This window comes from Cololabis saira, chromosome 21 (genome assembly GCF_033807715.1).
Source record: "Cololabis saira isolate AMF1-May2022 chromosome 21, fColSai1.1, whole genome shotgun sequence".
NCBI classification, from domain to species: Eukaryota; Metazoa; Chordata; class Actinopteri; order Beloniformes; family Belonidae; genus Cololabis; species Cololabis saira.
The window spans coordinates 10222234-10238126 of NC_084607.1; the positions used below are offsets into that span (position 1 = coordinate 10222234).

Here is a 15893-nt window from a genome sequence, read left to right on the forward strand (position 1 = left end):
CCTGGCGGAGTTTCTGGACACGATCTCAGCCCCGCTCAATCATGCTGAAGCCCCCCCCCCCCCCTACATGAGGCCAGCGTTGCAGGCTGCAGGGCTCCCAGATATACGCAGCTCATAGCGTTTGAGGTCGATGGTTGTTTTTCTGCCACCATTCTTCTACTTCACATGGCTGTATGTCTCCTGACGTACTTTCCGTCCTCCTGGCTCAAGTGCCAGTCATGTTCCAGCAAGCTGGCTGTCTTCTGCTATCGTGTCTCTAACGAACCGGGTCGGGACTCAGCGGTACTCACTTTTAATATTTGTGTTTAGTTTTTTTTTCCTTTCTTCATGCTTCTCTTTCTGCCTTCAACCCTTTTTAGAAATGCCTTGTTCATTTAGGGCTGCAGGGGTCAAGGAATAGCAGGATTTCTCACGGGGATGCTGTTCTGACAGCAGGGTGATCGGTCTTCAGTGCCACTCTGACTCTTGTGTCATCTGAAGTGTCCCGATTCGACCTTCATTTCAATCCTTCCACCTCCCGCTAAATCTGAACACTCTCTAAGCACAGAGGTGGGGTGTCCTCCATACTCACATCCCACTATTCAGCACAAAAGCAAGGATGGATCTCTTGTTTTTTAGGCTTTTACAACAGAAATATGAAAGGACTGAATGATTACAAAGGAACAAACAGACTTGCCTGAGATCGTCTCTGATTCTTGCTCTCTCTCTTTCAACGGTTCTGCTTTCTGTATTACTCTATCCTAATTACAACGTTATGAAACCCTTTTAAAAGGACTTCACTCCTTCCTTTTGAAGGCTGTTAAATTGACTTTGACAGTATTGGGAACATTTTACTTGGTGCTTTTTGTGAGCCGAAAAAAGTACAGATATCTCTTTTTCTTTTCCTCGACTATTTCAACTGAGTTTGCCGTCTAGCGGCAGTGGAATGAGGTGCAGTATCTCTCAGCCCCGCTAAATCCAATAAATACAGTATAGTTGACAGATTTAAAGTGGAGAAGTGTTCCAAACATCCAGGACACCGATCCGAATCCTACTATTTAGCTTGATTTGAGTATTTTAAATCTGTTTATTCATTTAGAAACAGAACTCCATGTAGAGCCATCACCTCATTTGCATTAAAGTCATCGTGTGTACCAATATCACATCATCGCATCCAGAAAGTTCACGAGTCAGCCCCTGCTGTGAAAGACAATCAAGTACAGCCCTAGTGGGACAAATGGGTACTACAAGACGCGCATGATCATTCCTGCTCATTAGCGCTGGTTTGTCGGTGTCGCATCTGTCAACACAGTAGATCCATAGCCCTCATGTGGTCAGAAATTGGTATTGCTACATGAAAACAAAGATTATGATCAGAATCGGAAGAATTCTTAATAATAGTTTTAAGGCAGATTTGCTCTGGTTTTGGACCTGATCAACCCTGGTGTTCCCCTGGAAAAAGACAAAAATACACTTCTACATCTAGTTGAGATTCTAACATGCATTTTAAATGTTTGCATGTGCTGAACAAACATTTCTTGTCTCACATTGTAACACAAAACTAAAATCAGTTTAACAAGTAAAAAGGATTTTGCTTCCAAAATGTAAATTCTTGTGAAAGTCTTTTCCAAGCTGGTCTAATCTTACTACTGTAGTTAAAATTGTAAAGTCACGGCTCTGCCGGTGAGGAAATGTTAACAAACGTGGATATATTCCTCCTCAGGACTGGCAGGGTTGAAATGCCGTCCTTTCCATGCGTCCTTTGAAGAGTACGTCTCCTCCCTTTCCACGAGCCTGCACACTGGGAAACTGTAAATTTAGCTCCACATAATTAATGCAGAAGTGGACTTTATATAGATATCAGGGGAAAACCGTCCTTCTGTCGGTTTCCACCTCTGTCCTCGAGCTTCTTCCCGAGAAACAAGTCACCATGAGGATGATGGTGGGAAAAATGTGGGACAAAGATTAGAAATGAGGCCTTATGGAGCGTCTAAGTGGACCTTTATAACGGATAGCAGTCTGTCTGGGAAAATGATGGTAACAAAGAGTTTAAATTAACTAATTTCGTTTAATAACATTAGCAGAAGATGAAAGCAGCTTTAATTGAGTGAGCCTCGGGCACAAAATGCATAGCGTTACAATAAAGGAAAAATGAGTCCTCACGCAGTAATTCTAAATTGAAAGTCTCCGGGTGCAGAAATCACCCATCTGGGGGTTTTTAACAGAAAACTAAAAGTGCGTGCCATTGCCCTGGTTGGGAAAGGCATTTTTTCAGAGGGATAAGAAGAAAGTCTCCATTACTCCATCAAGAGCTGCGAGTCGTTAAGGAGAACGATAACGGACACAAGGCTGGCTCTGTTCAGATTTGTTGTTGAGGTTAGACTGAAACCAAACGTCTAAAAATGAGCATTTCTGCTCAAGTTACTTGTGCTAATAGAAAGACCATCTTTTAAACCACTTTGTTCTTTTTAACTATCGAACGTCCCTAGTTGACCAAGTTGTGCAGTCCAATTAAAGTCGTGTTGTAGTATAACGGGGGAAGGGAGCGTTGATTAATAACACACTGAGAGGGCACGAGCTCTTATTAGAGAGCCCATAATCAGGTCGGCAGGTCTCATCATGGCAAGAAAGGATATTAAGCACCTTGGATTATCTTATTAAAGATAATCAGATCTCAAACCGGCCGCAGTTGACTCTAATTAGGCTATAGTGAAGATTAGCTGAGGTGTGACAGTGATGATTGAAAAGGTTAAGGATTGCCGAGGAGAACCTTCCTGAATTCTGACAAAATTAAAAACAAAATTAATGGCTTCTGGATATCAGTGGCTCGTGTGGCTCGTGCTTGTTGCTGGCCATAAAGCATCCTTGTTTAATTATTACAGCAAATTACAGACGGCTGAAGGCTTCTGGACACCTCCGTCAGCGTGCTCGGCTACTGTTTGGACAGGGTTTAAATGTATTGTCCTTCTGTTAATACCGTTAATTGTGTCTGGACACCTGCAGCCTCAAAGCAGAGGCGACATAACCAGACACAGTTTCAGCATCCGTCAGTACCAACAAACAGACTGAAGCCAAATTCATCCTGGCACAGCGCTGCATTTTGTCCCCCCCGCCTCACCAAGAGAAAAGAAATCCCTCTTGGTGGATGAGCCAGCACCATGTGGGCTGTCCTGTGATGGGAGCGAACTGGGAACGCAGGGCGACGGCTGATGGATGCGGAGCACAGCCGAACCTCGCCGCATGTGCCGCGGAGCAGATGGGCCTGCACGCTGCTCAGCCTGGTGTCGCCCGTTTCTTCTTGCTTGTCCAAGTCATAAGAGCCTCTGGAGCAGGTGGAGAACATTTGGTCATGCTTCTCTCACTGGGTGTTCTGGGAGTTCTCTGATGGTTTCTGGCTGTCTGTTGACTGAAAAAGGGACCGGCTTTGGAGAATAACTCATATCATCTGTCAAACCTCCAACTTAACACAACCCTGTCTTTTTGCTTGCCGTTGTCTGTAAATGTTCAGATTGTTAAGCAGCCCCTGCAACATACAGCTTCACATCATGATGCACCTCAAAGGGAGGTAGCTCAAACTACAACAGTAGTGTCCACCTCCTGATACCAGCTGCTAAAAAGACATGGTTGTGCTGCTTCAGTGTGGCAATTTAACCATCGCAAGCCAGAGACATTCATCACTACCTCAGGGAACTGTGTCAGCTTGCTAATTAAGGGTAGAATTTCTCCTTTTTCAGGCCTGTGAACATCGCCAGTTAGCGCAGTAACACATGAACATGATCTAATTTTAACACTATGAAGAAGGAAATGTAAGTGAATACATAACTGCCGTCCTGATCCAAATGAAATTCTAGCCTAGAGGCTGATACTCGGTGACAACAAGAAAAATGAGGAATTGTGAATAAGAGAGTAGACGTAGGAAAATGAAAGCAACGAGAGAGAGAAAAGTCAGATCCTGGTTTGCACGAACAAATAATAGTAGTAGGGAATTTCTGGCGCTGCGTTAGGAAATCCTGGGAAACAAAGCAGAAAAATACAGCACATATTAAACAAACGTATGATCCAATAAAATGATTTGTACTTGGTCGATCTCCACAACTCTTTCACTGGTAAAAAAAGGAGGAAGGTCTTGAATGACCCTCGTCTTGTTTTCTCACGTGCAGCTGACCTACCTGCCTCCCCCGTGGGGAGAGTGTGAGTCCAAAGCTCTGGAGTCGGGCTTCTTCCAAGTCTACAGCGTGACCGCTTGCAGGATCGATTGTGAAACGCGCTACATCGTGGAGAACTGCAACTGCAGGATGGTGCACATGCCCGGTAAGCCCCGCCGGTGTTCTCTGGACGGTGTGTTGATCAGCAGTTTTCAGCAAGGTTGCCGTTTCATTGTGGGATTAAACAGCAATGAAAAGCCAGTATTGATATGATGAATCAATCCTGGATTAGGTGTAACAGCAATTTTATTGCTGTTCCTGACAGAATGTTTCATTAATCCACGTTTTTGCACCTTGTTTGTTGAATCTTCAGACGCTGCCAGTAAGTCGACGCCTCCTCTTACATGTATTATTTAAACTGTTCCCAGGTGACGCCTCTTACTGCACACCTGAGCAGTACAAAGACTGCGCTGAACCTGCCCTCAGTAAGTCCTCCAGCACATACACACTCACAAAAACGGGTCAAGACAGTACACAATTACTACTTCTAGCGTATGCATGAGTTTTGCCTCAGCTGTGTATTTGATATTTCCCCGTTGATATAGAACTGCTAAACCCGCTTCATATATTGACACCACAGAATATATGGTACATATTTATGAATTCCAGCACCACAGAAAAACAATCTGCCCAGCAATGTCGGCTCTGCAGTCAAACAATGACTAACAAGGGTGCAGGAATTCAGTTCCTTCACATGCTGGAAAGAGTACAATATGTTTTACTGCTGAACTTTTTGATTCATTTGGAGGAACCATTTTATTATTTCTGCTTGTGAGTGGAGAGCTTATCAAGTCTGTAACCAGCTTCATAGCAAATGAGGACTGCAGTGTTGGAGGTTAATTTAATGCATGGAAAGTCAGAAAGATGGGATTTCAGGACAGTATATCTTACATTGAGGCAAATTTAGGCAGCTTTCTAAAAGGTTTTTGCAACCCTGTCTTGTTCCTTGAGTATAAAGATTTCCTACAAATGTTATAGCTTTTATTAAATGTAAGCTCACCAGCTGTTTGAAGACATGGATTTCATTTTTTTTTTCTTCTTTTTTTTTTTTTTTTACTGTTTTTTGTGAAACAGCTCAAACATCTCATATTTTATTATGAACTTGAGATCACTAAAAGTCTGATAAAACAGATTGTTTTGGATTTTATGACTTTTGATTTCCCTGGAAGCACTTAAAAGTTGAGGTTTATGTCTTCCGAGCCCCTGAGATCGCAAGGAGGTATTTCATCACGATTCCTGTCTTTAATCACCAAATTCAGGGAAGGGCCACTTGTAAAGTAAAAACCCATCACTGGACTGCAGGTGGGGTCCACACTGGGCACAGTCCCAGTTTCAAGCATCACAAAGGTTTGATTGTTTCAAGACTATTTGATTGCTTAAAAAGGCTCGTCTTGCGCTCCACTATCAGCAAAAACCAACTAAGGTGACAACCGCTGTGCAAACGTAGTGCTTCATGACACTTTTACACTTCAACAGCAATGAGACCCACTCATAGCTGATGCGCTGCACATGATGGTAGTGGTGACTAAGAGACCCAAGAAAGTAATAACTGAAGAGAAAATGAAAGGGTAACCGAGTGAGTGAAGAGTCACAATGGACATACTCATGAAAGCAACTTCACCTCTCTGCACTAAAGCAAAAAAATGTATCTTAAAAGATTTAAGGGTTAAATTGTCTTCATGGAAGGCTGAGCATATAGGTGCCGTCGATATGGCATAGCGGATTTTCTCTGCCGTGAAACTACACTCAGTAACTCCACACTGGACAACACTGCCTGCTCATTTATCATACATCAGTCCTGCGGTCTAAAGGGCCCCTGCTCTTTTTAGGATGGGCCCACTTCTGGTAAAAATGTATTTACGTGTCATAATTAATAGATGGAGTTCCCAGCGAGGGACCCAAATTTAAATGCACGCAAGCAGTAAAGAGACTTTTATGGGAAAAAATTATGACTATGGCTCAGTTTCAAAATCCATCCCGAGCCCTAATCGCTAAACCTTCACAGGCTAAACTGACGTGACAGCTGTTGAAGCCAGAAATAACATACAAATTGTCCCACAATAAAAATAAATAGCATAAACACCTCCGCTTGGTGATGAAACCGCCTGGTGTTTGTTTTGTCAAATGATTCATAAAATATGGAAATCTACAGGCAGGTTGTGTTCTTTTTTAATACCTTTTTGGCACAAACGGGTGATAAATGAAGTCTATTCACAGCCTTGTACATATGAACAACCAGCATGAATGGAAGAAGGAAGCTGATGTTACATGCAGCATCACCGGCGGTCGTTAATAGTCAAATGTGATGCTTCATTGAAATGACACCATCTGAAAACTGAATAAGGCACTGAAAGATGTCAGGAGGTCAACACCTCTGGCAATTTTGACAGAAACAACCTAAATAGACATTCGCTCATTCCCATATAGGAACATTTTTCTCTGATACTGGTGATTGTGGCTCAGAACCACAGTTGTATAACTGTACACCAATAAGTTACACAGTAACAGCGTAGTCTTAGTTAGGCAAAGCAAAGCAAGTTTATTTGTATAGCACAATAAAAAGAACAAAAACAAAACCATCTTTTAAGAAAAAGAACAATAGATAAAAACAGTAGTAAAAATATTATCAATTTTTAAACTCAAGCTTAAAAGTAACAGATTTGGAATGTCTTCAACCTGATTTCTTTTTTAGGTAAACCTGTAAGGATCAATATTCAAGCCTACTAAAGATGAATGCGCGGACTAGTTTTCCAGGTCCTGCTGAGGCATCAGATCTTTTATCCTCAATATATTCTTAAGGTGGTAGGCTGACTTTGTTATTGCCTTGTGTCTTTCCAAATTAAGGTCTGAACCCATCACTACACCCAGATTTCTGACCTGGTTGGTGGTTTTTAGGTGTATAGACTGAAGCTCTGTGGTGACCTGTAATAGTTTCTGTTTGGGTCCAAAGACAATTACCTCAGTTTTGTTTTTGTTAAACTGGAGAAAGTTGTGGCACATCCAGTCATTAATCTCCTGAATGCATTTACAGGGCCTGTACAGGGCCTCGGTCTCCTGTTGACATCGTAATATATACCTGCGTGTCATCTGTCTAGCTATGGTAACTTTGTTGTTCTTTATAACCTGTGCCAATAAGAGCATGTCGATATTAAATAGTAGAGACCCCAGGATGGAACTTTGGGGAACTCCAAGTGTGATTCTTTTCTGTTCAGATGTAAAATTACCTATTGATACAAAGTACTTCCTTTTCTCTAAGTATGTTTTTAACCAATCTTGTACAGTTCCATAGAGACCCACCCAGTTCTCCAGCCATTTGAGAGATATATATTGTGGTCAACTGTATCAAATGCAGTTGCCTGTATTTAATGCATTCATAGCAAACATCTCAAAAGTTGCATTGAAAGCCAGTCAAAAGAGAGGTGGGGACACTGCGCAAAAGGAAGGAACCCAGATCTGTTGTTATTATCCACAACAGCCCAAATCAAAAACATGTAGATCACACAATAGAATCTCCATAATTTATAGATAAGATTCCTTTGAATGGTTAAAATACACAAATGATAACTAAAGTCCGAAGCATGCCAAGTGGAGTAAAACTTTTACGAAGCTCATCTGAAGGTCACAGCAAGAGCAGAACTTTCTCTCCTCCCACACTGTTCTCTGCTTAGCTCTCACCTCTCCCACCCAATAATAAATTATTTCTGGAGTGTTAGAAAGATGCAAAAAAAAAAATGTAGTTAAGGGCAACAAAAACGTCAGGCAATTGGCATCAAGGCTGCAGACTCCCACGCCAAAAGGGTTTTCATCATAAAGCATGCGCTCAAAAGTGCAAGTTACGCCACCTGATACAGGAGTGAAGAAGGCTTTGGTGCATTTTTCTAACAGCTCTTTTTCTGAAATTGGTTTCATGTATGGCACTGAAAAGCCTTCACATACCCAACACACACACTCTCAGTTATGGAGTTCAAATAATTCCAGTTCAAACTCCTGGTTCCAATTCGCTCTGTCCACCAGAGAAAGTTCAACACTCCCAAGTTTGATTGCGTTTTTCTGTCTCTGTGTTATTTAAGTCCTGAAAAGAGATAGAGTTCCTTTGTCTATTTCTTTTGTAAAAGGAGGCTAAACAGACAACTGCATGTGTTATCCTGCCTTTCTAGATATTTACTTTTGAGAGAAAAGACGACTCAATTCACTACCTCCAGGCAGAAATGCAATTATTTAGCAAGTTCTGCTGTAGCTGCTGCACAAACATTCAGTCCTGCCAAAACTGTTGTACTGGTAATATTCAAATGTCAAGGTGCTTATTTCTGCCTTTTTATGAGAAGGTATTGTAAGTTTAAAGATAAAAACATATTAGATGGAATCCAATTTAAATGTTATAGCTGGAATTACATCGCTAACAAAGACAGACGCTTTTCTGAACATAAAATCCCAGAAGAGTGAAGAGGGTATGCTTTCTTTTTCTAAGGACTGTATTTCTGTGATTCGCTCCTTTTTATTTTAAGTGAGTTTCAGTAAAACCGTGAGGCTATGAGACTTAGACAAAGAAATCAAGCATTTTATTGCGGGAGACTTTGTTCCCATGAATCCAATAACGTCTCATTTGAATAAAAAAGTAAGAGCCCACGGAGAAGGCATATTGAATTTCCTCACAATTACGTGACTGTGTGGCCCTGCCAGCTATTAGGGCACCGTAGGGGGATATCTGCATTGTGTTCTGTGATCTGCAGGTCTGTCACAGAGCTGCCTCAAAGAGAAACGAGTCCGATAACATTCACTTCTTTCTTTCTTCTCCACTCTGAGAGTTAAGGGTGAATGTATCGGGATACTGCAGGTTCAAAGACTTGCATGTTGAAAAAGAGATGTTCTTGGTTATGACATCTGTTTAAACATCAGCAAATTTTGAATTTGAATAATTTGGGAGCGGCCTGAGCAGAGCTGCTTTGGAAAGGCTTGCACGCCTTAACATTACTTCACTGCTGTCAGGGAGCTGGTGTGACATTGGAGGCCACGGGCTTCACACAGAATTATCCAGTGTGTTGAAGTAGAATAGCAGAGCCTTGAATAAAGCCAGCTGCAGCGGGGTGTTGTAGCTGTCAGGGCGAAGGCTGCTCCACTCTTGCTGCTGGAGGGCTTGTTTGTGTCTGCTACTTTACATTCTCCCCTCAGTGACGTTGACAGTGACTCACACTATCATTACAGCCTCTGTGGAATAAACATCCACACGACCCTGGATGCTGCGCCAGTGGACATATGGACCCCGCACTTTAATGTGACCTTTGTTTTCAGATTGAACACAAGGATGTGCCAGATGAAAACAAATGCCTGTTTATTTATGCACGACCCTCAGACATTTCAAGTATTTACTTTTCTTAAACATAATAAGATAAAAATAATTGCAAAGGTATTCCGAGAGATGATTGAGCACCGTGTCTCCTCTGTGGAGGTCGAGGCACTTGGAAACAGCACTATCCGTTATTTTAATGCAAGAAAACAAAATTCTGCTTCTCTACCAATCGACTTAAGTTTGTGATTCTGTTCTGTGACTGTCAGGTCGGTGAGTTTTTGTCACAGAGAGGTCATCTCACATCGATGCAGTCGCCCAGATCTGATCCCTCACTGACATGAAAGCGTATCCTCAGCATTGCTGTCTGTTCCCTTGAACGGGGTGACCTCAAGCTTTGCTCAGATCAAATACACAGCTAGTGCTCACTGAATAAATGGTACATGGGGGTGGCACTGTTTTAATACAAACAGCCTAATTGTGTAAAAGGTTTATGGTATGAAAACATACATCCCAAGCATTTTGCTTGATTACTTTTAAATATCATCTCATTCTTACACATTTTTAAGATATCACCAACTCTGTGTGTGGCTTCCTACGCCTGGTTTTACCCGTGCATGTTCATTGTTAAGTAAAAATGTCCGTAATCACGAACAAGTTATCCTCAAAATAAACTATGCTACAGTAAAAAAAACATTTGGCCCATACTTTCCAAGCATCAACTTCCCTGCTGCATCTCAAGGTCTTATCTGCTGTCCATTTCTTAAAGTGACAGTAACCGATTTACTGCTCTACCATCAATTTACCAAAATAAGACTTCCTTTTACAGAATGTTTTTAAATCAACATAAATACAAATAAATGAACCATAACAAAATGCAGAGATTGCATTTATTTAAAGACTATAAAATATATAAACCAAATTGGCTCCCACATTACCTTTGAACTAAGTAAGGTTTTATTCTAAGTTTTTGATCTTAAAAAGAAAGGATTTTCTTTTTTATATAAAATCACACAAGAGCAAAGAATTTGAGTGTTTTGCAGTAGAAAATATCTGCAAAAGATGTACCATCGGTCAGCCAACTGATATAAAAGTGACTGTCACCATATTCTGTTATTAAAATGTTGGCAAAGAAACAAAAGAAAAGGTTTTGGCATTACCGCAATGATTTACAATATATCAAGATTAACAACCAAAGCTCCTTCCTTTTTTCATCTTTTATTGGTAATAACGTTCTTCATGCTGCGGTGTCAGCTGATGGAGGATTCCTCATCAAGTATCGGATTAATGCTTCAAATGTTGATTTCCAGATGAAGCTCTTCCTGGAAGCTTTTATTGCATTTTATTATCACACCAAGGTGGAGGTCTTTTAAATAAAAGGATTGTGTTTTCATAGTCTCATATGAGTTGCCTCAGAGGTGAAGGCCTTAATAAAGTGTGCACATTGTCAGTGGAATATTCATGACCTCATCAGGAGCTCTGTGTCCTAATCAATAATGTAATACTGAAACTCAGAGAAGAAATGGAAATGAGCCTATTTACTTAATTTACTGCCTCTCAGCGCTATTCTTCTTAGTTTGTTTGAGACTGTGAATGTAAAAATTGACTTTGCATCTGCATCTTCTCCCCGTCGTGCCCATCATCCCCATCCCATCCCCATACGTCTCGTGTAATATCCCCACCCAAACCTCTGCTCCTCCGCCTCTCCATCACCACGTCTGTGCAAAGGTAAACTGTCTGCTTTGGAGAGCAACAACTGCATGTGCAGGATGCCGTGCAACACCACCCGCTACAACAAAGAGTTATCCATGGTCAAAATCCCCAGCAAGACGTCGGCGCGCTACCTGCAGAAGAAGTTCAACAGGTCTGAGAAGTACATCTCGTGAGTAGACGGCTTTTCTTCATCTTCTTCATGTTCTGTTGCTCCCGGGCCTCCGTGATGCATCTGCTGTTACACAGTGATGAGTTTGAAATCATCTAAATTAGAAATGGAGGGTACTGCCTGTAATGTTATAACGATTAACATGATCTTTAATTAAAGTATTTAATTAATGAAATGTTCTCCTCGGGATATAGTCCTAATTAATATGTTCTCGGGGAGGCTTTTCTTTCTCTTTAAATATATTTTGCTGAATGTTTTTAGTCAAACCCAGACTTACTGTACACCAGCAGCTTCTCCGTGAGGTTCGTCTCATGTTACTAAAATGTTATATTAACATTTAATGAGCGGCATCTAACAATATGCCGCTTCTGCAGTCTTTAAAGGTAGGGTAAGTCATTCTGCGTGAACCATACCATGACAAACGTTGTTTCAGCCAGTCACCAAAACAGGGAGGGGCTGGACTTTATCCATGTGAACGAGGACAAATCAGTAGTCTGCGCTGTCTGCACTACATGTCATTAATTAAATATTAAATCAAGTCCTACAAAAGATGAATTCAGAAGCAAAACCTGAGCAGATGTTTGTTTAGTGTTGACATTTATCCAGATGCTTTGTTTTCTCTGACGAGCTGAGTCTCGTGAACTTCTGACCTGGAGTGAGTAAAAGATGTCCTCCTTGCAGAGACAACATCCTGGTGCTGGACGTTTTCTTTGAGGCGTTGAACTACGAGACCATCGAGCAGAAGAAGGCGTATGAAGTGGCAGGCTTGCTGGGTAGGTTGTGCTCTAAAGAGAGGATCATTTAAAGATTCAGCTTAAAAATCACTTTCACAATGCTTTCTGGGGTTCTTCCTTTTCCTTCTCGTTGTTATACTGTACTTGAGAATATATAGATATATGTATATATTAGGGGTGTAACGGTACACACAAGCCACGGTTCGGTACGTACCTCGGTTTAGGGGTCACGGTTCGGTACAACGGAAAAAAAATACAAAAAGTCCCAAATGTATAAGACGAGTTTTTTCTTCCTTTATTTTGATCATAGCATTTGAAAGTTAAAGTTTGTTCAATTGGCTACAAAACTAAAAAGCATCTCTTATTAAAGTTTAAAATAAATAGAATAAAACATTTAACTTGTGCATTAGTGTTTTTAATTTTACCACAGACTGGTTTATGTGAGCGCGGGATGGGACATTGTAACGAGGCTCGAGCACTTTTAATAAATACTTGAACCCGGGCTCCTCTACTGCTGCATATGGGCAGAGCCGTCTGGGGCGGAGTATTCTCCATGGGCCTAATGATAGTCATTTTAACGTTCAACAACATCATCCTACCCATCAAACTACATTTATTCTCACTTTTATTGAGCCAAGCCTATAGGCCTATGCTGCAGAAAGCAGAGTAAAGTCACAAACTTGTTCAGAAGAACACACACACACACACACACACACACACACACACACACACACACACACACACACACACACACACACACAGGCCTGACAGCTGTCAATCACATCGCGCTGAAAACTCAGATAGCCACGGACTGACTCAGTTCCATCTTTGATACAGCTTAAATACAAAAAAAAAGCATAACTGGTCTAAATTACACAATCTATTTAGATAGATAGACACAGCGGTCTATAACATCATTTCTGAGCTCTATAACAGAGAATAGACTCTAGTCTCATTGACAACAACACAAAGCACATTAAAATAGGCAGGTGTTCAAAGCTACTGATAAAGAAATTATTCATGAAGGTTACACTGACTCACCAACGGTAGTTGACTCTTCCATAACCCAAAATAATCCGGGTAACGTGGAAAACGGGGTAACATTCAAAACTTTGTACAAATTTAGTCCTCTTTTAAACTTTAGCGCTAATCTCCTTCACGGCAAATTTGCTGTGACTGTTAAGGCTGATTTATGTCGCCGCATAACCTCGCCGTAGACTGCGCCGTACCTGTCGGCGTATGCTCTGCATCGATTTAACGCAGAACCATAAATCAGGCTTTACACCCAATCCGCGTTGGCTCACAGCCCTGATGCGTTCAGGACAGTGGTAAATTAAGAATTAGAACATTTTATCGTTATTATAGCCTACAATTTATGATGATATATGAATTGCACATATATTTATTGATACGCACAGACTAGTACACATTTAGGTCTGTAATGGAACGTGACTTTTGATATTTATAAGGGGAAAAAAAAACGATGATTATTATTTTTATTTTTTTTTAACTCAGTCAGACGTATTCGCCGTATGACTGCGTGCACCGAACCGTGACGCCCGTACCGTGACGGGACGGGACGAATACAAATACCGTTACACCCCTAGTATATATGTAAGTATATAAGTATGAACAGCTGTCTCACAGCTGGCTCACGTGTACCTGTCATGAGACAGATGTGTGATGTCTGTCAGGCTGAATGTTAAAGACTGTACGATGTGAAAAAAGTAATATAATAGTAATGTCTCTTCACAATGTAAAATAACTTATACTATTTATGTTTAAAGATATAGCTTTAAGTGAACATGAAGGGTCACTGTATCTGTTCAGGGTAACCAGGGATTTTTTTTTAATCTTTTTTTTTTTCTTAGATCTACTTTGATCAGAGATACAATACACAAGTAAACGGTAATACTCAAAGACCGAAGGAGGGAGAGCTGAGCTTTGGCAGATGGTTTATCATTTTGTTTCTGTGAAAACTGCTGATAGAAGTTGTTCTTACAAACCCAAATCTGAACTTTTGTTTTGAGACTCTCCAGTGTTGACGGTCGGTGCTCCAACCTGCAGTGCAGTGTTTTGGATTTTTTTTGTTTTGCACTTCAAACTTCATCCCTGCAGTAGGAGTCTGGGTCAATATTTTCCGCAGCACTCATACGCCTCTCTTTCTGTCTGAGCTCCTCATCTGGGCCGGCGTGTTTTAAAGTAGACGGCAGACTAACGAGCCTTTTCAGGAGGAATATGTCCTTTGCCTGCTCTCTTCTCTTTTGTGACCGTCTCTGCATCCTTCAGGTGATATTGGAGGTCAGATGGGTTTGTTCATCGGCGCCAGCATCCTCACCATCTTGGAGCTGTTTGACTATGCTTACGAGGTCAGTTCCCACGCAGCAGATGCTGCTTCATGCATCTGCTTCGTTTTCATTTTCAAATTGCATCATAAACATGTAATCATTTCCAAATAATAATGGACTGAAACAGGAGACAGGAGTACGTCACATTTATATTTGGCATGTACAGTTTCAGAAACGTTGATTATGATGCGTACAGATTAAAATCTTTCTGCTGTTTTGGGTTTTTTTTCTGCATGACTACAACAAAACTGAACTGCCACTAACTTTCAGAACATGACCGTCTTTACCAGCCTCTGGGTTGCAGCACCACAGGGGAAGATGAACCTGTCGCAGTTATTATTTTATCATAATGACCATATTAATGGGGATGAGAAACTGTCATGTCACCAAGCTGAGCAGTTTTCAAGCTATTTTTAAGAGCTTTTGAGCTGAAATGATTGTAATGAGGTGATTAATTTTCTTAAATGCCGCCTAAGTTTATTTTACTTTGTCGTCTCATTTCCCCTTACAGTCAGTAACAACAAGAAAAACAAACCAATAGCCTTTTACGAGCTGATTTTACAAGCTTTGGGATGTGTTTTGTGATCTGCAGGTGGTAAAGGAGAGGCTGCTGGACTTACTGAGCAGAGAGGAGGAGGAGGAGAGTCATGGAGAGGATGTGGTGAGAGCTTTCTTCTCTTTTATTATCCGTCTTCTTCACTGAAAGCTCTAGTTGAAAGCAAAACGTGGATTCAGTCCGACAAAAAAAAAAAGCCAGTTTGAGCTAAAGATCTCAGCTGCTGCTGAATCACCTGTGAAAGCAGCAGCAGCTGAACGGTTTGACCCGATGCTGCTTGAATAAATACGTGCACGGACCTCAAATCTAACTGAAATCAGCAAAGCCAAAAGGAAGAGTGTGAGAAAGAGGTCGGTGATGACGGAGATTACCCGACTTTACCACTGCTGGAGGGAAAGTTGTCTGGATGCAGTGGTGGACAGTAACGGAGTAAATTTACACGAGTACTGTACTTAAGTACATATCCAGAGGATTTGTACTTTACTTGAGTATTAGATTTCTTTGGTACTTATTACTCTTACTTGAATACATTTCCAAGACAAATATTTTTACTTTTACTCGAGTAAATTTCTAGGAAGGCTGAAAAGTACTCGTTACTTTCAGGTCTGCTCTTTTTTCTTCTTCCCTAAAATCCTATTGGACACAAGCTGTTTTTGTCAAAGGAGGAGACCTATCACAGTGCACGCTCTCCACTGGGATGTACGTAAAGCGGAAATACGTCAACCCTCCTCAAAACGATACCGCCAAAGTAGCCTGCGTTTGTCAAGACAGAGCCGCATTTGAGTTATTGAAAGCAGAGATGTCGTTTTTTGTTTTTTTTTTGCTTTGAGGGGGATCCAGACTTAGTTGGATGGTGCAGGTTCATTTGGTTTCAGTTCATGATTGTTAATAAACTCTGCATCATC

At 41.1% G+C, this 15893-nt stretch overlaps 1 protein-coding gene across 2 annotated transcripts in view; it reads left to right on the top strand.

Annotated features, from left to right (window-relative positions):
- The window catches only part of asic2 (acid-sensing (proton-gated) ion channel 2), a 388479-nt gene that overhangs the window by 369287 nt on the left and 3299 nt on the right, over window positions 1-15893 (top strand). For both annotated transcript variants that reach the window (XM_061711147.1, XM_061711148.1), the window contains 6 exons: window positions 4140-4290; window positions 4553-4609; window positions 11197-11350; window positions 12032-12123; window positions 14374-14453; window positions 15025-15093. In XM_061711147.1, coding sequence (XP_061567131.1) covers window positions 4140-4290; window positions 4553-4609; window positions 11197-11350; window positions 12032-12123; window positions 14374-14453; window positions 15025-15093 — 603 coding nt within the window. The remainder of the gene's footprint in view (window positions 1-4139; window positions 4291-4552; window positions 4610-11196; window positions 11351-12031; window positions 12124-14373; window positions 14454-15024; window positions 15094-15893) is intronic.